This window comes from Mus caroli, unplaced genomic scaffold, assembly GCF_978045245.1.
Source record: "Mus caroli unplaced genomic scaffold, Mus_caroli_1 scaffold_14, whole genome shotgun sequence".
NCBI classification, from domain to species: Eukaryota; Metazoa; Chordata; class Mammalia; order Rodentia; family Muridae; genus Mus; species Mus caroli.
The window spans coordinates 90,032,892-90,058,472 of NW_028227269.1; the positions used below are offsets into that span (position 1 = coordinate 90,032,892).

The 25,581-nt window shown below is 42.8% G+C and overlaps 1 protein-coding gene across 3 annotated transcripts in view; it reads right to left on the minus strand.

Moving 5' to 3' along the window:
* Positions 1-9,453, minus strand: part of Sel1l (SEL1L adaptor subunit of SYVN1 ubiquitin ligase) — a 42,627-nt gene extending 33,174 nt beyond the window's left edge. For all 3 annotated transcript variants that reach the window (XM_021178760.3, XM_085830605.1, XM_021178763.2), the window contains exons 1-3: positions 9,263-9,453; positions 3,507-3,544; positions 2,385-2,601 (exon numbers count right to left, since the gene is read on the minus strand). In XM_021178760.3, coding sequence (XP_021034419.1) covers positions 2,385-2,601; positions 3,507-3,544; positions 9,263-9,335 — 328 coding nt within the window. In that variant the 5' untranslated portion in view covers positions 9,336-9,453. The remainder of the gene's footprint in view (positions 1-2,384; positions 2,602-3,506; positions 3,545-9,262) is intronic.
* Between the last annotated feature and the right edge of the window lie 16,128 nt (positions 9,454-25,581).

Here is a 25,581-nt window from a genome sequence, read left to right on the forward strand (position 1 = left end):
GTCATGTGGAGGGAGAAGCTGAAAGGAGGGAAGGTCTTAACAATAAAAGTGACAAGTCTGGATTCTGAAGATGACAAGGCACCTGCAAGACTGAGCAGAAAGTTGGCTTCACCTGCCTGCTGCCTGCCTGCCTGCCTGCCTGCCTGCTGCCAGGGACTGACTTTAAAGAGTGAAAGTCTGAGCCAGAAGGATGCTTTTACCCTGCATGGTGCAGGAGCTGCTGCACACAGGGCAGTTGAAAGAGGAGCAGACATTCATAGTCAGGTTTGTTCAAGGGGGTGGTCAGGACATTTAATCTGTGAGGATAACCTGTGGAAGGCCCATGACACACACTGAACAGCACACTTGGGGAACTTTCTGAAAAAAGATGTACTAGGGAGGGCTGCAGGAGGTGAGGTTACAGAAGAGCTGCTGACATGCAGATTCTGTGAATCAGGCTAACAAGTGTGAAGTCTGGGCTTCACTGCAGAAGGCAGATGGAAGTGAAACAGCTGTAAATAAGGAAGTAATAGGGTCAAGTATGACTTTTAGGAAGATTAATACAACAGCAACATGAACCAGAAGCTGACAGAAGGAGTAATTTAGAAGGGACTGCCATAGAATCTCATTCTAATATAGCTGAATGGAACACACAAAGCCATGTAACCCATGCAATATATGTTACACAGTAATATGTATAAGTGTATAATAGTTCATGTATTATGAAAAAATGAAAAATCAATCCAAATCATTACTGAAAACTAGAACAAGTTGAACAGGCAAATGTAAATATTTGTAAAGTTGTTGGTATAACCACCCACATAAAATTATGTAAGAGACAGTTAAAACACTATTTTAAATCCCTAGTAGATACATCCTGGAGACAAAAAATCAGAAATCCCAATTTGCTGTGTTCTTTCACTGGCCTAAGAAAAAAGAAAGATGATTTGATAAATATCCCTTACAAACATGCTTGTGACAGATCTGCCATCAAGCATGGTAAAGGTTAAAGGGCTGAAGACATGGAAGTGACCCTGCCCTGCCTCAGGAGCGGAGGGTTCAGGCGACACATCCGTAATGCTTACACAGTGAAGCTTCCATACGTTCCCAGAGGGTGTCAATGTCTCAGAGGATGGGCTTCCTAGAGGGAGGTGGACCCAGAGGGCTGTGAAAGTTCTGCTTCTCTCTACCTCAGTCTACTATGTCCTGTCTCGCTGCTCACCTGCCTTCCGTAACACACTTTACAACAGATGGCTAAGCACAGGTTTATTACTGACTTTTGTGAGCGGCTCTAAAAAATTAACGGAACCCAAGGATGATGTCATGGGAACTTTGGCTTACACAGACTGTCAGAAGCACAGGCAACTGAGACTTGTAACTGGCATGTGAAGGGGGCAGGTGGTAGTCCTGTGGGACTGAGCACTTGACCTGGGGGACCTGATGCTGTCTCCAGGTAGTATGATGGAACCGATGTAAAGAAGAGGACACCAGGCAGCATCAAGGGTAAAATCCATGCAGAACTGCTTGCTTGCTGCCTGGGAAAATAGTCTCCAGCTGGTGAGTGTGAGAAAATTACCTGCATGTGTTTCTTTTCTCTATATACTTATCAATGCTCAAAAACAAAGCAAAGAACTTCATACCGTACACATACACCTGGTAAGAAGCCTGTCAGAATATTCTTCAGGATGCTGTCAAGCATTCTTTTTAGTTGATGGATTGAAGAACTTTTGCTTTTTAAGAAATGATTTTTTCTACGGATAAATGTGGCATGATTTTAACCGGGCTCGATTCCTGACAGTGACTGGTGATACAGTAAGTGCTGCTATGCTTGTTCATGAAGTAATAAACTAAATGACAAGTGGACATGTTATCAAACTTAAAAGGCCACTGAACACACTGCACATTAACATAGCAGCTGTCAGTGTGGAGCTGTGACACAGGTGCAGTTAGAAGAGGGTGTTCAGGAATGCTTCCACGGGAGAAGGGCAAGACCTAAATCAGATTATCTAGGAAGACTGGAAAGTTAGAGGATGGAAAGGACGGTAAACTCCTAACACAACTCTGCAACCACACCCACAATCCATGTTTCTTTCCTTTTGTCCCACTTTGACATATTATTTTTTCTCTTAAAGGAATTTAAATGCTAGTATGCAAAAAAGCGAGGACATTAACAAAAAACAAATGCAATATTATCTATGAATTCAGGTCATGTAACACTAAATCTGCACAGTGAATATCTGATTTACTGAAGACTTGAAAATGCTGTAAAACTACACTCTGCACTTTCTACGTGGCTAATGATCAGCAAGACTAGCTCCCACTAGCATTTGTCTACACTCCCTAGTTTTAAAGTTTCAATTGTCTCTTTGCTACGTGAGGTGAAACCAAGCAATGCATCAGGCTACCTGGCTTCCGCACTCTCTTTAGTTCTTCGTAGGCCTTGCTGCTTGGATTCGGAGATTCTAAAAAGCTGATCTCTTCCTCCTGGGCCTTGGAGCTATCTTCCTCGTCCTGAAGAAGGGATTCCACCTCTGCTTCCTCAGAATCAACAAATATCTGGCCAGCAACTACTTTGCCCGTGGTGGTGTGGTCCTTCACTGACTCATCTGTGGGCAAAGAACTCTGAGGATATAAAAAAGCACTGGTTACTCATCAGCGGAAGCAAGGCTCCCTCCAGTCCAGTCTGACCCGCCGCTGCTCTGACAAGTGTCTACAGCTGTCTCCTTCAGCTTCTGACCAGACTCTGATGCACTTCTCAGAGTCAGGTCTTTACCCGACTGGTTGTACACCTCAACTCAGATGTCACCTTCCCACAAGCCTTCTGTAGTCCTCAGAGTCTGGATTCTGCCCCTCTCTGACATGCACTCACCCTACTCTACACTTGCCCTTGGTAATTCTGTGTTAGGACTTCCCGTTCTTATCTCTATTCCATCTAATCTGGGGATCAGTGTTCATAACCAAAGGCCAAAGAGCTAGAATACTGGTATCATTTTATCTTTTTTTTTAATAAAGATTTATTTATTTATTTTATGTATATGAGTACACTGTAGCTGGACAGATGGTTGTGAGCCATCATATGGTTGCTCCGACCCTGCTTGCTTCAGCCCAAAGACTTATTTATTATTATATGTAAGTACACTGTAGCTGTCTTCAGATACACCAGAAAAGGGGGTCAGAACTCATTATGGGTGGTTGTAAGCCACCATGTGGTTGCTGGGATTTGAACTCAGGACCTTCAGAAGAGCAGTCAGTGTTCTTAACTGCTGAGCCATCTCTCCAGCCCTCATTTTATCATTTTAATTAAATTCTACTACTCAAAATTAGTATGTTCTTTCTAAGGTACATAACTCCTGTTTTAATTTGAACTCAGGACCTTCAGAAGAGCAGTCAGTATTCTTAACCGCGGAGCCATCTCTCCAGCCCTCATTTTATCATTTTAATTAAATTCTATTACTCAAAATTAGTATGTTCTTTCTAAGGTACATAACTCCGGCTTTAATTTGTTCAGTGCAAATCTTAGTACTTACCTTGGAATCTAAGGATTCATCCTGGTTAGTTTTGTCATCTGTAAAGAAATTTTAAGATAAATTATTTTTTTTCCTTGGGAACTATAAAAGTTAAGAAAGCATACTAAAGACATCATGTGTCCCTAATCACGAGTCCAGGTATTTCAGGAGTTATATGTGAAAAACTTGAAGGAAGAACAAATACACATCAGATAAGAGCCAGTCACTGCATAATAAATGAACCTTGATTATATTCAATAATTTCATAAGACATTAAGGGGAAAGTGTCCCCCTTCTCTGTCTACATAAGAAAACCAGGGGCTCCCTTCTCCTCTTACTCCCCTAAACCAGCCTCGTCTTCAGATCCCGTTTACAAAAATAAAGCTTTCTTGTCACTTTCCAGGTTCTCAGCTCTTCTGTGTTTCTGCTGAGGCTCTTGGGTTTCCATAGGCTAGTTCAGGATTTTGTTGTTTCACTAATACAATAGGATGAGAACAAATAATAACTGCTCTTATTGTTCAGCAGGCTTAAAAAATAAATTTAGACAAATACGTTTAAATTTGTGTGCTACTTTGCTAAAGGGATAACCAGATATAGGTCAAATGTAGCACTGAACTGTCATGTGTTACTTGTATGAGAGTTATTTATTAAATCAACAGCTTCTTTGTGTCTGTAAGTGTATGCCATGTGTATGTGGGTGCCCATGGAGGCCATACGAGGGCTGGGGCTCAGACAGCTATGGGCTGTCTGACAAGGGTGCTTGGCACTGATCTCAGGTCCTTTGGAGAACAGCATGCACTGTTAATTGCTGAGTCATCTCTTCAGCCCCAAGAAATCAATCAATAGCTTCTTAAAAGGTGTGTGTGTGTGTGTGTGTGTGTGTGTGTGTATAGATGATTCAGAGGCTGTGTGTGTGTGTGCGCGCGCGCGTGTGTGGAGATGATTCTGTGGTTAAGAGCACTGGCTGTCCTCCGGCACCACACAGTAGCTCACAGCAGCCTGTGATCTCGGTTCATGGGAAATCTGACACCCTTTTCCAGCCTCCATGGGCACCAGGCATGCACACGCTGCACAGACATACATGCAAACAAAACACTCACACACAGAAAGTTATAAACCTTAGAAAAAAAATAAACCTTAGAAAAAAAGAAATCAACAGCTTATGTTTAAAAAAAAATCAAGTGGGTGGTGGTGGTGCACATATCTTTAATCTCAGCACTCAGGAGGCAGAGGCAGAGGCAGGCAGACCTCTGAGTTTGAGGCCAGCCTGGAACTACAGAGTGAATCTCAGGACAGCCAGGGGTACACAGGGACACCCTGTTTCAAAACAAAACAAAACAAAACATCAACAAAAAAGAAAACAAAGGCCCAGCCATTCTTCACAGCTTGCTTCTGAATGCACGCAGGTAGCTTAGTTTTCTTAGGAAACAGTTTTTTATTGTCCTTCCCACTCTTCTTAGTGGCTGTTGCCCTTTTCCCCTGCTCTCTATAGAAACAGGCAACAGCTCAAGCCAGGAGCAAGCATTTGACCTTTGTAGTCCCTGCCAATGTAAAGAAACAAAATAATCACAAGACCTTCTGTTTCCTTCTTCTTTCTCTTAAAATGCTCGGATTTCATCCTGCATGAGGCATTCAGACCCCTGTCCTTAAACTATGAGACATTTACCAGGATATTCTATAAAGCTACCTCTTACTGGAAAATGTGGTATTCTTTTTGTTTCGGATGGTGGTAACATAAGGGACTAAGCTCTATACACTTAACTGCAGTTCTCTCTTTGCATATCTGTGAAAAATAAGCCTCCCAGTGATGTTTTACTGGGAGGCTTATTTAATTGTGCTCCCAATTAAAAAAAAAAGTAGAATATAGCTACGATTCACTTGCTTTAAGAGGACCTTCCCAATGCCTTACTTTTGCAGGTTGCAGATGACAGTGGGTAGTAAGATATCCGCAGTGCCCATGGCATTTTGGTAGTGGTCCATGAATTAACCACCGTCCTACCACCTAACTTTCTGAAGATCTAAATGGTTAACAATACTATCCTCAGTAGATCACTGCTAAGGGATGGAAATTCATCCCTGTTTTCTATCAATACTCTATGTGCAAACTAATCTGTTCACCACAGACACCAAACACTCAGCATATAGAGCAGGCACCACCAGTGCAAATTCATATATGACATGTCCCTGTACACTGAGCTTTCTGACTAGCAGCGTGTGCCAATCACTAAGCCAGCCACAGACCGCTGGCAAGTCAATAAGATACTGAGACCTATACGTAAATATAAACGATACACAGTAGAGTGAAACACAGAAGTCTGTGAGGCTCCGGAGGAGCAAACGTGTTATTGAACTCCAGGAGAAAGGGCCTGTGACAACAGGGTGGTTTCACACGCATTGCATCATGCTTTCTTTCACACACTAGGAGCACAGACTAAGATGACTTGGTCAACAAAAGAATTCCTTCTCATTGACTGAACTGGAAAACCTACTCTAAGCAGTAGCTTTACAGAGAAGCTAAGCTCTCTTTCCAGCTGAGAGTTACACATATCACCTTTTTAAAAAGCGTTGGCAAGAGGCTCTTTAACTATTTCTGAAGGTAGTTTTCAAGTGAAAGAAAAGACACTGCAATTGTGCGTAAGTATTACTCACTAGTATTACATCTAAAGTAGAACTACTTGTCAAACTACTTCAACTAACTGTACCCCTTTCCTTGAAAAAAAAATCCATTTTTATTTTTGATAAACTAGCTTAGAGAACCGCACACGAGCATGGCTATTCTGCCAAGGAGAGGTGGTCGTTACAAACTCATTTTGCTATGTGTCCTGTCTATTAAGCAGGCTAGTCCAGCTCCAAACACAAGGAGCAGTGAGGTTAGAGAGAAGAACTGCTGTCCTGCCTTCTGCGTTGCTTGACAAGGACAGGCCCTAGGGAACCCCTGACCCTGAGTCACCCCAAATCTGACGTTTGGAAGGCTACGACCTGGCTTTCTCACATACTTACTTGGACACACGTGGTTCAGGATGGAAGGCTTGCTGGGCCTCTACTGTCTTAGTTTGTTAAAAGGGAATATGAACATGCGTCTGTTGATTCACAACGATGTTATTTATAAGGAACAGTACCACCAGGAAATGAAACCTCCCCACTTATCCAGAAGCTGCTCTCTGAACTTATGGATTGATACAACTTGCCTCAAATACCTGGCAATGTAGCTAATGTAAAGACTGAGACACCCATTCTCCTAATCTCTCGCAGTCTCTCCCCACCCTGTCTCTGCACTGAACCCAGGCTGCCCCAGTGAACACGAGGGGAGCTAGCAGAACCGATAGGGAACACTCCCAGCTCCAATGAGGTTTCTAGGTGAGAAACATGAACACCTTTTCACTGTTATCTTGAGAAAAGTCTAGAGAAATGTGTGTGTGTGTGTGTGTGTGTGTGTTCTCCTCTCAATTTATTCATTTACAAGAAAAAGAAAGCAATTTTAATCCAGGTATCATGCTTTTACATGTTGCTAAGCCAACATATTAGATGATGTTTACCAACAGTGACGTGGTTGTAAGTTCAACCTGCCTTGGATAAGATTTAATATTAAACACAAAATTACAACAAAATGTGACTTTTATTAAGAGCAAACCTTTAAATCTAAATTTCAAAAACGAACTTAAAATTAAGCAACTGAATGTATGCCATGGAGAGCTGAAAAATCCAAGCCTTTAATTTATAAAGCTCTTTATCAGATGTGACATTTGAACTTCATGTAAGCCGAGTAGAGCTATTGTTTGATACATAGAAATGCCGGGTCCTGGGACACCCCATCATGTCCTAACCCTAGGGTACCCAAACCCAAGCACTGCAAAGTCCCTTATATAAAGTAGGACACTATTTGCAGACACCATCCATCCCTTCTTAGAAGCTAAGTGCTAATCAGTTATTATACTGTTTAGGAAATAAGAACGGAAATAAAAAAGTCCACGCACGTATAGAACAGTTTAACCCAGAGGAGGCCTGAATCTGATAATGTGGAGCTTTGCATGAGCAGGGGCACTGGCCTTCGCTCTCTCACATCCTGCAGTTTTGTTACTGTAGCTCGGGCTAAGTTTATGCCTCTACCAGAGAAATGCTTTGGTATGGCTGTCGCTGTGACAGAACTCTGAGTAGACATTTCTTAAAACCCTGCACTCCACTTACACTCATACAACCCTAAGATTTAACACTTGAGTGCTAAGTATTTTAGAATAGCTAAAAGTCTTAGAACCAACCGGAGAGCGTCTCTACTGTCCAGAGCTCAAAGTACATGCAACAGAGCTGATGGACGAGGCAGGAAAAACTGTTGTGTTTGAACAGCCTTTAAACTCTGCAGATGGGAATTTCAGAGGGATGTATGTTATGCTATTTAATTACTGGAATCTTTGAGCTTCAATGTGAAGAGTCACAGAGCTCGTTCATGTATGGGTATGTGGTATATTCTAGATCTAAAACTGTATCCTTAGCAAAACCCCAAGAGGAACTCAGCCCATCAGGTACTTTACCTGGCACGGGCAGCTTCCACGGCATACTTCTTTTGAACAATACCCGCTAGAATTTCTGTGAGAGTCAAGTATTGTAGTCTTTAAAGAACTGCTCTTCAACACAAACTGTCATTTCAAATGAAACAGGATCGACCTCAAGCATAATGCTGGCAGTAAAGTGGTCACCATATGCTTGCCACATTTGAAAGGGTGTCTCCAAACACACCGGAGACAGCGTTTGGTCTAACTCTATTTTAAAAGTAGGATGACATTATGGCTTTCATTTACAACTAGAACGGAGGATCTGGGGATTCAAGTAACCATCTGGGAAAATTCGTTGTTTTTTTTTTTTTTTTTTAAAAAGCTGACATTTACATTTTGCAGTGTTCCAGAAAAAAGTATAAAGCCACCCAACAGCTGTCTTGTTAACCGAAACTGATTAAAAATCTCAAAGTCTTACAGCAGTCAATGCTTATTTACGCTTAAACATTCTAAGTACGTTTAAAAGAAACATTTCTAAGACTGTAAGTTTTCTGATATAGGCAGATCAAAACGTTAAAAAAGAAAATCCTTTGCAAAGAGGTAATGTAAGTCAGCTAGTCGAAAAATCAATTTAAAAGCACACGGCTTTTTGTACCTACAGAAAAGGGCAACATTACTTTCTATTAATTTTGAAAGAACTAAGTCTTTCTCAAAAACCTAAATAAAATCACTATCTACAAACTCAAAGACCATGGACACCGTGGCAGAGGTCACATTTTTCCCAGGACGGGGGACAAGTGACTACAATTATATCAGAGTTTTTTTTTCTTTCAAAAACCAGACTAACAGATCAGGTGTTGAGCAATCCCTCCCACTGTCAACATCCTAATCCGGATGAACCCTGCTCTGCACAAAAGTGACAGCTCCAGGTATGTCAACTGCAAACCCCAGCGTGTCCCAGAGCCTGTGCACACATTACCTACGTGAAGGCAGAGGAATCTCGGAGGGTCTAAGTCAGCCGTCAGAAATCCCTTCCTCATCAGTCAATTCCTAATTCGTCAGAAGTCACCTAAAGTTTGCTGCGTGGGAGAGGTGTGGGCAGGGTGACCAGCCCTTCCTTATGTCCAGTTTCCTAAGCACCCTCTTCGGCCCAGGCTAACCGATGCCCAAGGCAAGAGCGAGTGACAGTCAGGGCGAGCAGTGCCCGAGACCGCTGAGCCCAGTGGCCCTGTCTCCACCGCGGTCGGGGGGCGGTGGCTCGGGGCCTGCTGCCCGAGGCTCGATACTGACCCGAGGTCGCGGCTGCCGAGCCTAGGAGCACCGCGCAGAGCAGCAGCAACGACAGCCTGACGCGGACCTGCATCCTGCTCTCGAAGGTCGAGAGCCCTCGCCGTCGCCGTCGCCGTCGCCGCGACCAACTCAGCCGCTGCCTCGGTGCCGCCGCCTCGCAGCCGCTCTTCCTGCTCAGGTTCCTTCTTCGCCCCTTCCCAGGCCTCCCTGGCCCAGAGCGCAGCCAATCCGCGCCCGCCGCTCCGTCCTCCTTGGCCAATGGCCGTGATCGCCCCGCCCCACACATAGCCACGCCTCCTATGTCATCTTTTAGCCAATCATTGGGTACAGTTGTCATACCAGCTTTCCCGGTTGGACCACGGCCTCACCGACATGGCCCCAGCTAATTGGTAGCGCCTGAATCAGCGGGCTCGAAGGCGGGGAAACCTTCATCCAGGACTACAACTCACAGCATGCACCGCACTAGATTTTTCTCGGCCGATGCTCTTGGGAGATGCAGTTTAGCATAAAGTCAGGGTAGAAGCCGCAGGTGGCTGAGGGCATAAGGAGTTTCAAGAAAATGGATTCACTGGACTCTTGCGTTTGAACCAGAATAAATATCAAGGAACAGATATCAAACGGTTAAGAACTTGCAAGGTTGCTAAGTATTTCTTTTTAATTATTTTGAGAACCTGAATTGGACATGATGTGAACACTGAGAAGTAAGCTATACCTGAACTGAAACATTTAAATATTTAGTTAAAAAATACTTAAGTCTTAAAAAAAGCTTAGGTGAAGCAATACGTGAAGTTTACAGAGCCAGCAGCACAAGACAATGCCGCTTGTCATTTCCCTAATAAAACAAAAGGGAAGAAATTTCTACCAGTGGAGATTAGTTCAGCTCCTGTGATCGTTTTCACTAAGGCTTCCATATCTATTAGCCACTCAATAAATGTTCTAACAGCTCTCCCAAACCCTTCAAACACTGGTCCTCATTCTTCTCTAGTGAAATAGTTCAATGCCCTCTTTTTCCTTGACCAGAAAAGGGATTAGATGATTTGTGTGGCCACAGAGGTGAGAGCCAAGGCACTTCAGGGATTGCAATAGTTATGCAGTAAGTACCGATGCACGCACAATCCCTTTGAGTAGCAGGGCAGCATCTTGACGCTTTTCAGTCTTCTTAATCAAATTGAATCCTTCTAAGATGTATTTTCCAGTACTGCATACAGTTGATTCTAAGCCAAAGAACTCAGCAGGGGGTTAGGGGGAAAGTCTTTTCTGTCTCAGTGTCTTGACTTCTCTGAACACTTGTTTTCTATCTTTTTTGGCAGTCATTATTTTTAGGAAGATGTTAAAAAAATTAGCTGCTGTACGTTTGCATCAGAGGGGGTGGGGAACAGTTCTCCCCCATCCCCCCAGCCCCCCTCAGTGTGTGTGTGTGTGTGTGTGTGTGTGTGTGTGTGTGTGTGTGTGTATGTACCATGTGCATAAAGGTGTACAGGATGGAGGTTAATGTCAGGGTTTGTTCTCAATTGATCTCCACCTTCTCCACCTTATTTTTTGAGACAAGGTCTCAACATGGGCCTTGTTGATTCATCTAGCTAAACCGTGGTTTAACTAGGATGTCCCAAGGATTCTCCTGTCTGCTCTGCCACAGTAATGGGATTCCAGGCCCATGGTGCTGTGCTTGCTTTAAAAAAAACCGGGGTTCTGAAGGATGGAGCTAAGGTCCTCAATATTAGATCTCAGGGTGTCTGAATATTCAGAAATGAGCTCCAGCTGGACCACAGGAGGACTTCTGGTGGGTTGACAAAAGCCAGCATTCTTCAGAAACTTGTGAAATTGCTTTCCATCTGCCAAGAGGAATCATTTCTCGTACCTCTGGCAGAAGTGACATATGGCTCTCCATTGACCTGGACCTGTGGCTGTATAATGAAGCCTATGCCAGCCTCTAGGAGTTCTCAGTCTCTGCTCACAAGTACTTGTTATACATTCCAAAGCCCTCTCATTGGTCTCTTGGCCCTCCCCTCCCAGAAGCTACTCACCTTCCTTATAGCTCACTATTCTCTACTCTTCCTGCAGGCACCCCCACCCTTATTATTCTCCCAGTCTGCCATCTCTTGTTGTCTCCAAGATTCTCTTCCTCTCTCCTGCTTTCCTAGGCCAGGTCATGCACAGCCTGCTTTCCTTTCTGTTCTGGACTCTTCTAGATGCATCTGGCTGTTTTCTTGCTCATATAATCAACTGAAACCTTAACCTTATCATGGAGTGGTCATGTTGGCTGTTTCTTTACTAACAATCTGGATATATCTATATCTGTATATGTATATATAGATTGTGGCCTCCCTTCCCCCAGCCTGGAACCTGCCTGCTCAAGGGTGGAGCTACGTGCTCATTCGTCCTGCCACGCCTACCTACTGCTGGAACCTGCCTTTGCTGCCTGGAGGCACACACGTGTTCGTCCTGCTACTGGACCCTGAGTTACTTGGCGGGAAGTTGGGTTCCCTCCCCCTTCCTTTATAACTAGTGTCTGGAATTAGTAAAATTGAGCCTTGATCAGAATGTTTGTTGTCCTGGCTCCATTGTTTCTTCCGCCCCGTCTAGATTCCTCTCTTTTCAGCCTGAACTGCCTTTCTCAGTGAACCGTTCGTGTTGTGGACTGCGGGCGGGCCGCAACAATAGATATATAACTATATATCTCTATATGTCTCCAATAAAGATTTTGGGTGAGCCAGACTGAGGGTGAGAGCATGGGAGAGCTGGCTCTTACTGTTGTCTGCTGTGTGGTGGCGTGGATGAGGGAGAAATGGCTTCCTCTCCCTCTCATCCATTGATAACTATGGCAGTTGGAAGAGCTGGCTCTGGAGTCACAAGAGTGGGAGAACTGTCCCTGTCCCTTATCAGCTGCAACACTCGGAAAAGCAGGTTCTGCCCTTTACCTGGGCAGCACAGTAGAACTGGTCCTGACAGCATGGGTGTGGATGACCCAGACCTGAGAACATGAGAGCAGGAGACCTGACTTTGCCCTTTGCTAGCTACGGCATTGGATGGACCAGCCAGGGCAAGATAGGAAAGCTCATCTGGGTAGAGCTGGCAGGCTGATCAGCTAGCTACCACTCAGACCCAGATCCAGGGCTTTGAAATTGCCCACTGCAACATCTACCCTATCAGTGAACTGCTGGAGTGCATAAAGAAGCCAGTCCTACAGATCCAAAACTACAGGATCTCCATGACACAGGGCAACAACAGGATGCCTGAAAGGAGTCCCAGTGAAGTTCCAGTATTGATGGTGGAGCAGAAGCCAGAGGCTTCAAACCAGACCACCGACTCATTGTGATGAACATTTGCAAGCAAAGAAGTGTGGACAAAAGGGTATGCTGTGGGGCACACGGTGACACACTACAGCTACCACAATGAAATTTTTTTCCTCTGTTGGGAGGAGAGGTCACAAGGGTGGAGGGCAGGTATGAGGGGAGTGGGAGGGGAGTGGGATTGGAGTGCATGATGTGAAATTCCTAAAGAAGTGGGGAGAGAAAATGCCTCCATAAAATCAGGCTGCAGGCAGGTCTGTAAGGAATTTTCTTAATTAGTAATTGATTGGGAAGAGCCCAGCCTACTGTGGGTAGTGCTATCCTTGGACTGGTATTCCTGGGTTCTATAAGAAAGCAGGCGGAGCAAGCCGTGAGGAGGGAGCCAGTAAGCAGCATACCCTGTGACCTCTGGATCAGCTCCTGCCTCCAGGTTCCTGCCCTGTTTGAGTTCCTGTCCAGGCTTCTCTCCTTCAATGATGAACAGTGATATGGAAATGTAAACCAAATAAACCCTTTCCTCCCCAACTTTCCTTTGGTTATGGTGTCTTATTGCAGCAGCAGGAACCCTAACATCCACTGTTTTAAAACTAGAGAATAAAGTAGCGGTTTATTTTCCTACCTTTTATCTTACCTATTATCAAGTCTAGTCCTTTTTAACCAGGTAATTACTTTTAAAATATACTTTCACTAATAATTAATTTACCAGCAGCGTGCTTTTTTATGGCATTTAATTATTTTGATATTGTGTTGTTACTTCATATTACTTCATATTATTGGATTACTCATAGTATTATATGATTTGTTTTTGTTTGTTTGTTTGTTTGTTTTTTCCTTTCTCCCTAGAAACTCCCTTATTGGCCCTCATTTTCTCTTCCCTGGATGCACCTGAATCCTAGTAGCCATATTCACCAATGCCAGTCTCCCTCCACTCTAACCTAAGAGTCAGACAGTGGCTATGTTTCCTTAACCATCCCTTTCATATATCTGTTTGAAGTTCTCATCAGCTTCTCTTTTAACACAAAATATTTAGAACTTCCTTTACTTATAAACTAGGAATCTGTGTTCAAAGTTCTCTTTTGGGGAAGAAACTTCTGCTTTCCACGCAGGAAACGGTGGTTATCTAATGACTAAGACGGGAGAGCTCTCACTCCTTAATGGAGGATCAACCTTTTTCCCCCCCCCCTCACTTTTTTTTTTTTTTAGTATTTTAAAGATTTATTTATTTAATGTATATGGGTATGCTGTTTCCACACACACCAGAAGAGGGCATCAGATCCCATTATAGATGGTTGTGAATCACCATGTGGTTGCTGGGAATTGAACTCAGGACCTCTGGAAGAGCAGCCAGTACTCTTAACCACTGAGCCATCTCTCCAGCCCTTTGCTTACTTTTTTTTTTTTTTTTAATGGTACATTGTGTGAGCTTCTAGTATATGTATACATTTTGGATAGCTAGGTCAAACCAATTAGAATATAGGTATGTTATGGGGATATATATATATATATATATATATATATATACATATATACTCATTTGTTTACTTTAAAATAAGTAAAATAAATTTAAAACAAAATATTAGACCAGGTCTGATGGTACATATGTTTAATCCTAGCACTAGGGAGGCAGAGGCATGCATTTCTGTTCAGTTTTAGGCCATCCTGGTCTACACACTGAGTTCCAGGCCAGAAAGGCTATATATAGTGAGACCCTGTGTATGGTATAGGTATGGGATAGGATGTTATGCCCCTGTACAGGGGAACGCCAGGGCCAAGAAGTGGGAGTGGGTGGGTAGGGGAGCAGGACGGGAGGAGGATATAGGGGACTTTTGGGATAGCATTTGAAATGTAAATGAAGAAAATATCTAATAAAAAAATTTTAAAAAGATATATAAAGTAAATAAATTAATTAATGGGCAAAAAGAAAAAAAAAGTGTGTAGCATAAAATCTGTCCACTCATCAACATTTTGGTATGTAGGTCCCCCTACCCATTATTTATGATTTCAGCAGTTTAACAAATGCACACATTTGGATTTCATTGTCTCTAAATGAACTCCCCAATGTCAGCTCCTCTGGGAGCCTCCTTCCTACCATCATGACACTCTCCCAAGTTCATACTCTTTTTTTTTTTTCTTTTTAAACTCACCAAGCCCAATTAGTGGTATGTGTATGTTCACATGTGTGGAGCCGACCACCGGAGAACAGGAAACCTACCAGGGGTCTCACACCTGAGCAATCTGGCTCTCCCATCCTCAGCCGCCATTTACTGCCAGTAGCCCCTCAGTTGGGGGTAGGGCCCATGCCAAGTGGTAAACCTCCAGAGTTTATTTGTCTTGCTGAGGAATACTCCAAACCTTTAAGCTTCTTTTTGGTCTCCCTCGACAACTATATCTTGCACTCTGCCTATCACTGGCTTCTTCTTGGGGTGATCATCTTTCAGAGATTGACATGTATCCTTAAGACACAGGCATGTGTTGCAAAGGATGAAATTTTCCTCTTTTTCGCTTACGGTTTTTACGGAGTGCTTTATGCTATTAGAGGCCTGGCTAGCTGCTACACAGATGGAGTTCTGCTTCTTTTCATCTGCCTTGCAGATTTCTACCTTAATACCATCCTCTGTGCGTCCCCGTCCCTTTACCTTCTTCCCGGTGACCCTTACTTGTTCTTTCGCTCAAGCTTGGCATCCTTCTCAGTTTTACATGAATCTCTTCTTTGCTGAGACTTTTTCAACTAGCGTTTTCCTCATTCCTAGTTATGGCTTTAGATATCCCTCAGCTGCTTTCCATCTGGCCCTCTAAATGAATTTAAACTTGCTAAGATCAGCCATCATTTGTATGACTCCTCGTGTTGGCATTGCCCTCAACTAACACTAGATAGTTGTTGACCAATAGATGTACTTGTCTGGTGTACAGTTTCCAAATTCAGAGAGAAAGTGCGTTCTATATTGTGTCATGTTTAACTAATGTTACTGTTTCTTGCAGATTGTTTATAAGGGGTAGAAGGAAATTCTTTGGTAGAGTTTTTTACTACTAGCCAGCAATGTATAACTGACCTGTTTTGAAAATGCTAACAGGACCTTGACTTCCTGGGTAAACTTGACATTTTCAGAGTAGGGTTGGGACTGTGGGAAAATCAGATTTATTTGGTCAGTCTGCTGCCTTGAATGATGTTTAGTTGAGGGGTGGAAAGGCTGTGAATTCTCAGTGGCCTTATCCAGTCTGAGCACATGTTCCTCCAGGTTCCCATCCAGCATCCCCAGTTAAGGTTAGGTACTTCTTGTGCTTGCACATGGTGATAATGCTATTTTTGTCAGTCCATAGTATTTGCTCAGCTGTCTCCATTCTGTCTGCCCCTATTAGTTTTTTAACTTACTGTTGTAGACTGCCAAGTTTCAGAGAACCTGTTTGCTCTTTATGACAACGCGACACAGAACCTGAGAGAGGGCAATAAGTCAGCGGGTGACCTCCTAAAACGACTTCAGTGTACCCACTCAGCTTACTTTTCCCTTATGCATGGTGGGACAGCTCCTAGCTTTATCCTGAGAGTGGAGTGGCTGTCATCAGCTCTTAGAGGCTTATATCCTTTCCTATGCTAAGGGATCTGTTTGAGCTGGTAATGTACACAGGTTGCTCACATTTGTATTGCGGTGTCTGCCAAGGACGGATTAGGGAAGAGAGAAACAGGATATGTTCTCAGAACTTAAAAGACAAAGTACTTCCTTTGATGTAGCTGAAGCAAAGTAAAGTAATTTTTCACGTGTTTGTTTTTCATCCATAAATAAAGTATAAATCCAATAAGTAGTAACCAGATCCGAGGGCATACCATGGTCTTCATTTACAGTCTGAGCTATTAACTTGAACAATGGCTTTCTACCTCGTCATATCCCTCATAGCGTGGGGACGGCATCTGGAAGGTGCATCATGATAATTCTAATAAATCACCTTCAGATGTTCTTGTCCCGTTCTGTCATTATAGTTCAAGAACAGCAGTTCTAAGCGTAGGTCATAGATTGTGGAGGCGCGGTTTTACCAGACTTTGAAGCTGACAGAAGGCAAGAAGCTGACAGAAGGTGTTAGGCCCTCAGGCTGTTTACCAAGCTCCAGTCTGAGGTAGTATTTACTTTGTGGGATATTTTCTCACTGGACACTATTGATCATATCAGATAAAGGAAAATCAAGGAGGCTTTTATATCCAGAATAACTGGATAGACATCTTTGGGTTTAGTCTTTGAGTAGTTTTTTTTTTTTTTTTTCTCTTAGGTTAAACTTACTTGCAGCAAGAATGGATTTGCTGATATTACAAGGAAACAACACTTGGAAACCCCATTCAATTCAGCGTTGGCAATGCTGGAGTGAATAGTCTAATTAGTCAATTTTGCATTCAAAACATTATAATCATTTGGAAATTCCTTCCTCTCTGATCCCTTCTTCCCTCCTTGCTTCCCTTCCATTACTGTCATACCCAGGGTCCATTTTTGCAGGTTCTGGGACTTGTAGATGACATCATCTCTACGTGCATGCAGGGATGCAAAGGTGGTTTATTAGAGTTATGGAGAGAAAGCAACAGGGCAGGCAAGCTAGGAATGCCTGCAACTGCGGGGCCAAGGGTGACAGAAAGAGGGGTGAGAGGAAAAGTGAGATGCTTTGAGTTGGAAGTCAGAGAGTAGACTAGACAAGCTTAGCAGTAGAGCTGTGTGTGCAGCTGTGCTCTCTCTCTCTCTCTCTCTCTCTCTGTGTGTGTGTGTGTAGGGGTTGCTTCAGAAAGAGGAGAGAGAGAGAGAGAGAGAGAGAGAGAGAGAGAGAGAGAGAGAGAGAGAGAGAGAGAGAGAGAGAACACCTCGGATTTAGGGGCCAGCAGGCACTTAGGATTTCAGGGGAAGGGAGACGGAAAGAGAGAAGCTTTCTGAGCTGGAAGCCGGAGAGTTGTCGAGCTCTGCAGTGACAGCCTGTGCACAGGCACAGAGTGGGTGCTTCTGTGTTCTATAGGCACACGCATATCGCATTAGGAGGACATCTGCTTCTCCTGTTTCTTTATGTTGACCTTAGGTATATTATAGTTCACCTTCACCTTTGGACTGGCTTTCTTTAGGTTATACAACTGGATTCTGTCTCAATATAGGAGGTCCCCATCTTGTTTGAATTACATCAAAAGGGTGTAATTGACTATATTTGTTGTAGAATTTTTATTTTTTTTTATTTTTTTTTTTCAGTGCTAAATATTTTTATTATAGTTGACAATATTTGGTATTTTTTTTTAATATTTTTATTACATATTTTCCTCAATTACATTTCCAATACTATCCCAAAAGTCCCCCATAGCGCCCCCCACTTCCCTACCCACCCATTCCCATTCTTTTGGCCCTGGCATTCCCCTATATTGGGGCATATAAAGTTTGCAAGTCCAATGGGCCTCTCTTTCCAGTGATGGCCGACTAGGCCATCTTTCGATACATATGCAGCTAGAGACAAGAGCTCCAGGGTTCTGGTTAGTACATCATGTTGTTCCAACAATAGGGTTGCAGATCCCTTTAGCTCCTTGGGTACTTTCTCTAGCTTCTCCATTGGGAGCCCTGTGATACATCCAATAGCTGACTGTGAACATCCACTCCTGTGTTTGCTAGGCCCCGGCATCGTCTCACAAGAGACAGCTATATTTGGGTCCTTTCAGCAAGATCTTACTAGTGTATGCAATGGTGCCAGCGTTTAGAAGCTGATTATGGGACGGATCCCTGGATACAGCAGTCTCTAAATGGTCCATCCTTTCATCACAGCTACGAACTTTGTCTCTGTAACTCCTTCCCTGGGTGTTTTGTTCCCAATTCTAAGAAGGTGCACAATGTCCACACTTTGGTCTTCATTCTTCTTGAGTTTCATGCGTTTATCAAATTGTATCTTATATCTTGGGTATCCTAAGTTTTGGGCTAATATCCACTTATCAATGAATACATATTGTGTGAGATCTTTTGTGATTGTGTTACTTCACTCAAGATGATGCCCTCCAGGTCCATCCATTTGGCTAGGAATTTCATAAATTCATTCTTTTTAATAGCTGAGTAGTACTCCATTGTGTAAATGTACCATAATTTCTGTATCCATTCCTCTGTTGAGGGACATCTGGGTTCTTTCCAGCTTCTGGCTATTATAAATAGGGCTGCTATGAACATAGTGGAGCATGTGTCCTTTTTACCGGTTGGGACATCTTCTGGATATATGCCCAGGAGAGGTATTGCTGGATCCTCCGGTAGTACTATGTCCAATTTTCTGAGGAACCGCCAGACTGATTTCCAGAGTGGTTGTACAAGCTTGCAATCCCACCAACAATGGAGGAGTGTTCCACTTTCTCCACATCCTCGCCAGCATCTGCTGTCACCTGAATTTTTGATCTTAGCCATTCTGACTGGTGTGAGGTGGAATCTCAGGGTTGTTTTGATTTGCATTTCCCTGATGATTAAGGATGTTGAACATTTTTTCAGGTGCTTCTCTGCCATTCGGTATTCCTCAGGTGAGAATTCTTTGTTCAGTTCTGAGCCCCATTTTTTAATGGGGTTATTTGACTTTCTGGAGTCCACCTTCTTGAGTTCTTTATATATATTGGATATTAGTCCCTTATCTGATTTAGGATAGGTGAAGATCCTTTCCCAATCTGTTGGTGGTTTTTTTGTCTTATTGATGGTGTCTTTAGCCTTGCAGAAGCTTTGTAGTTTCATGAGGTCCCACTTGTCAATTCTCGATCTTACAGCACAAGCCATTACTGTTCTATTCAGGAATTTTTCCCCTGTGCCCATATCTTCAAGGCTTTTCCCCACTTTCTCCTCTATAAGTTTCAGTGACTCTGGTTTTATGTGAAGTTCCTTGATCCACTTAGACTTGACCTTAGTACAAGGAGATAGGAATGGATCGATTCGCATTCTTCTACATGTTAACAACCAGTTGTGCCAGCACCATTTGTTGAAAATGCTGTCTTTCTTCCACTGGATGTTTTTAGCTCCCTTGTCGAAGATCAAGTGACCATAGGTGTGTGGATTCATTTCTGGGTCTTCAATTCTATTCCATTGGTCTATTTGTCTGTCACTATACCAGTACCATGCAGTTTTTATCACAATTGCTCTGTAGTAGAGCTTTAGGTCCGGCATGGTGATTCCACCAGAGGTTCTTTTATCCTTGAGGAGAGTTTTTGCTATCCTAGGTTTTTTGTTATTCCAGATGAATTTGCAGATTGCACTTTCTAATTCGTTGAAGAATTGATTTGGAATTTTGATGGGGATTGCATTGAATCTGTAGATTGCTTTTGGCAAGATAGCCATTTTTACAATGTTGATCCTGCCAATCCATGAGCATGGGAGATCTTTCCATCTTCTGAGATCTTCTATAATTTCTTTCTTCAGAGACTTGAAGTTTTTATTATACAGATCTTTCACTTCCTTAGTTAGAGTCACGCCAAGATATTTTATATTATTTGTGACTATTGAGAAGGGTGTTGTTTCCCTAATTTCTTTCTCAGCCTGTTTATTCTTTGTGTAGAGAAAGGCCATTGATTTGTTTGAGTTAATTTTATATCCAGCTACTTCACCGAAGCTGTTTATCAGGCTTAGGAGTTCTCTGGTGGAATTTTTAGGGTCACTTATATATACTATCATATCATCTGCAAAAAGTGATATTTTGACTTCATCTTTTCCAATTTGTATCCCTTTGATCTCCTTTTGTTGTCGAATTGCTCTGGCTAGGACTTCAAGTACAATGTTGAATAGGTATGGAGAAAGTGGACAGCCTTGTCTAGTCCCTGATTTTAGAGGGATTGCTTCAAGCTTCTCACCATTTACTTTGATGTTGGCTACTGGTTTGCTGTAGATTGCTTTTATCATGTTTAGGTATGGGCCTTGAATTCCTGATCTTTCCAAGACTTTTATCATGAATGGGTGTTGGATCTTGTCAAATGCTTTTTCCGCATCTAACGAGATGACCATGTGGTTTTTGTCTTTGAGTTTGTTTATATACTGGATTACGTTGATGGATTTCCGTATATTGAACCATCCCTGCATCCCTGGGATGAAACCTACTTGGTCAGGATGGATGATTGTTTTGATGTGTTCTTGGATTCGGTTAGCAAGAACTTTATTGAGGATTTTTGCATCAATATTCATAAGGGATATTGGTCTGAAGTTTTCTATCTTTGTTGGGTCTTTTTGTGGTTTAGGTATCAGAGTAATTGTGGCTTCATAGAATGAGTTGGGTAGAGTACCTTCTGTTTCTATTTTGTGGAATAGTTTGTGAAGAACTGGGATTAGATCTTCTTTGAAGGTCTGATAGAACTCTGCACTAAACCCATCTGGTCCTGGGCTTTTTTTAGTTGGGAGACTATTAATGACTGCTTCTATTTCTTTGGGGGATATAGGGCTGTTTAGATCATTAACCTGATCTTGATTCAGCTTTGGTACCTGGTATCTGTCTAGGAACTTGTCCATTTCATCCAGGTTCTCCAGTTTTGTTGAGTATAGCCTTTGGTAGAAGGATCTGATGGTGTTTTGGATGTCTTCAGGATCTGTTGTTATGTCTCCTTTTTCATTTCTGATTTTGTTAATTAGGATGCTTTCCCTGTGCCCTCTAGTGAGTCTGGCTAAGGGTTTATCTATCTTGTTGATTTTCTCAAAGAACCAGCTCCTTGATTGGTTGATTCTTTGAATAGTTTTTCTTGTTTCCACTTGGTTGATTTCACCCCTGAGTTTGATTATTTCCTGCCGTCTACTCCTCTTGGGTGAATTTGCTTCCTTTTGTTCTAGTGCTTTTAGGTGTGTTGTCAAGCTGCTAATGTGTGCTCTCTCTAGTTTCCTTTTGGAGGCACTCAGAGCTATGAGTTTTCCTCTTAAAAATGCTTTCATTGCGTCCCATAAGTTTGGGTATGTTGTGGCTTCATTTTCATTGAACTCTAAAAAGTCCTTAATTTCTTTCTTTATTCCTTCCTTGACCAAGGTATCATTGAGAAGAGTGTTGTTCAGTTTCCACGTGAAGGTTGGCTTTCTATTATTTATTTTGTTATTGAAGATCAGCCTTAGTCCATGGTGATCTGATAGGATGCATGGGACAATTTCAATATTTTTATATCTGTTGAGGCCTGTTTTGTGACCAATTATGTGGTCAATTTTGGAGAAGGTACCATGAGGTGCTGAGAAGAAGGTATATCCTTTTGTTTTAGGATAGAATGTTCTGTAGATATCTGCCAGATCCATTTGATTCATAATTTCTGTTAGTTTCACTGTGTCCCTGTTTAGTTTCTGTTTCCATGATCTGTCCATTGGTGAAAGTGGTGTGTTGAAGTCTCCCACTATTATTGTATGAGGTGCAATGTGTGCTTTGAGCTTTACTAAAGTTTCTTTAATGAATGTGGCTGCCTTTGTATTTGGAGCATAGATATTCAGGATTGATAGTTCCTCTTGGAGGATTTTACCTTTGATGAGTATGAAGTGTCCCTCCCTGTCTTTTTTAATGACTTTGGGTTGGAAGTCAATCTTATCAGATATTAGAATGGCTACTCCAGCTTGTTTCTTCATGCCATTTGCTTGGAAAATTGTTTTCCAGCCTTTCATTCTGAGGTAGTGTCTATCCTTTTCTCTGAGATGAGTTTCCTGTAAGCAGCAAAATGTTGGGTCTTGTTTGTGTAGCCAGTTTGTTAGTCTATGTCTTTTTATCGGGGAGTTGAGTCCATTGATATTAAGAGATATTAAGGAAAAGTAATTGTTGTTTCCTGTTATTTTTGATGTTAAAGTTGGCATTTTGTTCTTGTGGCTGTCTTCTTTTAGGTTTGTTGAGGGATTACCTTCTTGTTGTTTCTAGGGCGTGGTTCCTGTCCTTGTATTGGTTTTTTTCTGTTATTATCCTTTGAAGGGCTGGATTCGTGGAGAGATAATGTGTGAATTTGGTTTTGTCGTGGAATACTTTGGTTTCTCCATCTATGTTAATTGAGAGTTTGGCTGGGTATAGTAGCCTGGGCTGGAATTTGTGTTCTTTTAGTGTCTGTATAACATCCGTCCAGGATCTTCTGGCTTTCATAGTCTCTGGTGAAAAGTCTGGTGTAATTCTGATAGGCTTGCCTTTATATGTTACTTGGCCTTTTTCTCTTACTGCTTTTAGTATTCTATCTTTATTTAGAGCATTTGTTGCTCTGATTATTATGTGTCGGGAGGTATTTCTTTTCTGGTCCAGTCTATTTGGAGTTCTGTAGGCTTCTTGTATGTTCATGGGCATCTCTTTCTTTAGATTTGGGAAGTTTTCTTCTATAATTTTGTTGAAGATGTTTGCTGGTCCTTTGAGTTGAAAATCTTCATTCTCATCCACTCCTATTATCCGTAGGTTTGGTCTTCTCATTATGTCCTGTATTTCTTGGATGTTTTGAGTTAGGATCTTTTTGCATTTTACATTTTCCTTGATTGTTGTGCCGATGTTCTCTATGGAATCTTCTGCACCTGAGATTCTCTCTTCCATCTCTTGTATTCTGTTGCTGATGCTCGTATCTATGGTTCCAGATTTCTTTCCTAGGGTTTCTATCTCCAGTGTTGCCTCATTTTGGGTTTTCTTTATTGTGTCTACTTCCCTTTTTAGGTCTAGTATGGTTTTGTTCATTTCCATCATCTGTTTGGATGTGTTTTCCTGTTTTTCTGTAAGGACTTCTACCTGTTTGATTATGTTATCATGTTTTTCTTTAAGGATTTGTAACTCTTTAGCAGTGTTCTCCTGCAATTCTTTAAGGGATTTTTGTGCTTCCTCTTTATTGTCTTCTGCCTTTTTATCAGTGTTCTCCTGCATTTCTTTAAGTGTGTTATTAAAGTCCTTCTTGAAGTCCTCTATCATCATCAGGAGATATGCTTTTAAATCCGTGTCTAGCTTTTCCGGTGTGTTGGGGTGCCCTGGACTGGGCGAAGTGGGGGTGCTGGGTTCTGATGATGGTGAGTGGTCTTGGTTCCTGTTAGTAAGATTATTACGTTTACCTTTCGCCATCTGGTAATCTCTGGGGTTAGTTGTTATCGTTGTCACTATTTAAAGATTGGAGCAGAAGCTGTGTTCCACTCACCAGCAGTCCCAAAATTCTGCGGCGGGGGTCGTGGGTAGCTGGCGGGTGTCAGGCAACCCTGCGCTCCCGCTACCCCGGCGCTGATCCAGCCGGATGAGGCCTGTGGTCCTACTCAGGCCGGTTTCTGCTTCCCTAACTAATGCAGTCTCAGGTCCCGCGTGCAATTGGATTGGAGCAGAGGCTGTGCTCCACTCACCAGAAGTCTTAAGATCCTGTGGCGGGTGTTGTGGGTAGCTGGCGAGTGTCAGCAGACCCTGTGCCCCAGCTGCCCAGGTGCTTTTCTGACCGGAAGAGGGTTGTGGCCCTATGTAGGCCGGATATCTCTCTCCCCAACCAGAGCAGTCTCAGGTCCCGCGTGATTGGACTGGAGCAGAAGCTGTGTTCCACTCACCAGCAGTCCCAAAATCCTGCAGCGGGGGTCGTGGGTAGCTGGCGGGTGTCAGGCAACCCTGCGCTCCCGCTACCCTGGCGCTGATCCGGCCGGGTGAGGCCTGTGGCCCTACTCAGGCCGGTTTCTGCTTCCCTAACTAATGCAGTCTCAGGTTCTGCGCAATTGGATTGGAGCAGAAGCTGTGTTCCACTCACCAGCAGTCCCAAAATCCTGCGGCGGGGGTCGTGGGTAGCTGGCGGGTGTCAGGCAACCCTGCGCTCCCGCTACCCCGGCGTTGATCCAGCCGGATGAGGCCTGTGTTGTAGAATTTTTAAATCCCAATCTGGAGTTTCTACCTTGCCTTTGACTATTTAGTTCCCAGATTAAAAAAACAAAACAAAACAAAACTAAACAACAACACACAACCTTTATATTTACAATAAGCCTTAATCAGCACTAGAGCTGGTCAGATATCTACCCTCTATGGTGTTATAATCTACTTTCCTATCAACATCCCCAAGTTATTACTTATTATGTTTCATCTGGGCTGCTCATAACTCCTATTGGCCAGCTCTCAGGGCCACGTTTTCTTGGCTCCTGACCCATCGTGGCTTCTCCTTCCTCCTCCTAGACCTTCTTCTTCTCTTCATGGTTCTCCTCCACCTCAAGTTCAGGAGACCTAAACCCTACCTATGTCTCTTCTGCCCAGCTGTTGGCTGTTGGCATCTTATTTTACCAATCAGAAATAACCTGGGGGCAAAGTCACACAGTATCACTTGGTTTTATGTGGAAATTCTCTCATCTCTGGGACAACCAGTTCTTGGGGGGGGGATATTAGCATTAGAATATAAGCAGCATCAGGCCAACCCACTACATGTAAAGGGGGGGCTACTATCAACCATGCTATTTTTATCAGAGAATAAAGCCATGTTAGTAGTCACATGTCCTACATGGTGCCTAGGAGACAGCTGCCCTTTCTGTTTAAGGTCTCCTCCTTACTTCCATAATGCCCATTGTCAATGCTCTTTAACCAAAGGCTACCAAGAACATATCTGTAGTTGGACAAATTGTCTTCATTATTTGTTGCAGTGTGGGATGACATACAACTTGGTATCTTTGAAACTTTTCTATTGCTGTGAAGGACACCATGACCGAAGCAACTTACAAACAGGCATTTAAATAGATGTAGGTACAATGTTATTGTACACTGTGTAAAGTTTATCCTTGTGTTATTCGAATGCTGATTTTTTTCTGCCATCATATCTGGTTTCAATCCGAACATGGCATTGTAGTGCTTATATCAAGACTCTCCTGTCTCAAGTTGCTGTAAACAATGCTTATCATTTATCCTCTGCCTTGTCAATAAAGGCTGATCACCCAGTGGCTGGGTAGAAGAGAGAATAGGACAAGACTTCCATCAGCCAGGGGAGGAGAAGAGGGGAGTAACAGATTGAGGCACTAGGAGGGAGGAGTACAGATATTATGAGGGTTCAGCTAGAGCATGGAAGGCTCTAAATGCAAGTATTATGGGATTTTGGCTGGGAGGTAGCCAGATGAGCTTAGAGGATTAAAATGTAGATCAGTGACTGCCTAGGTATTG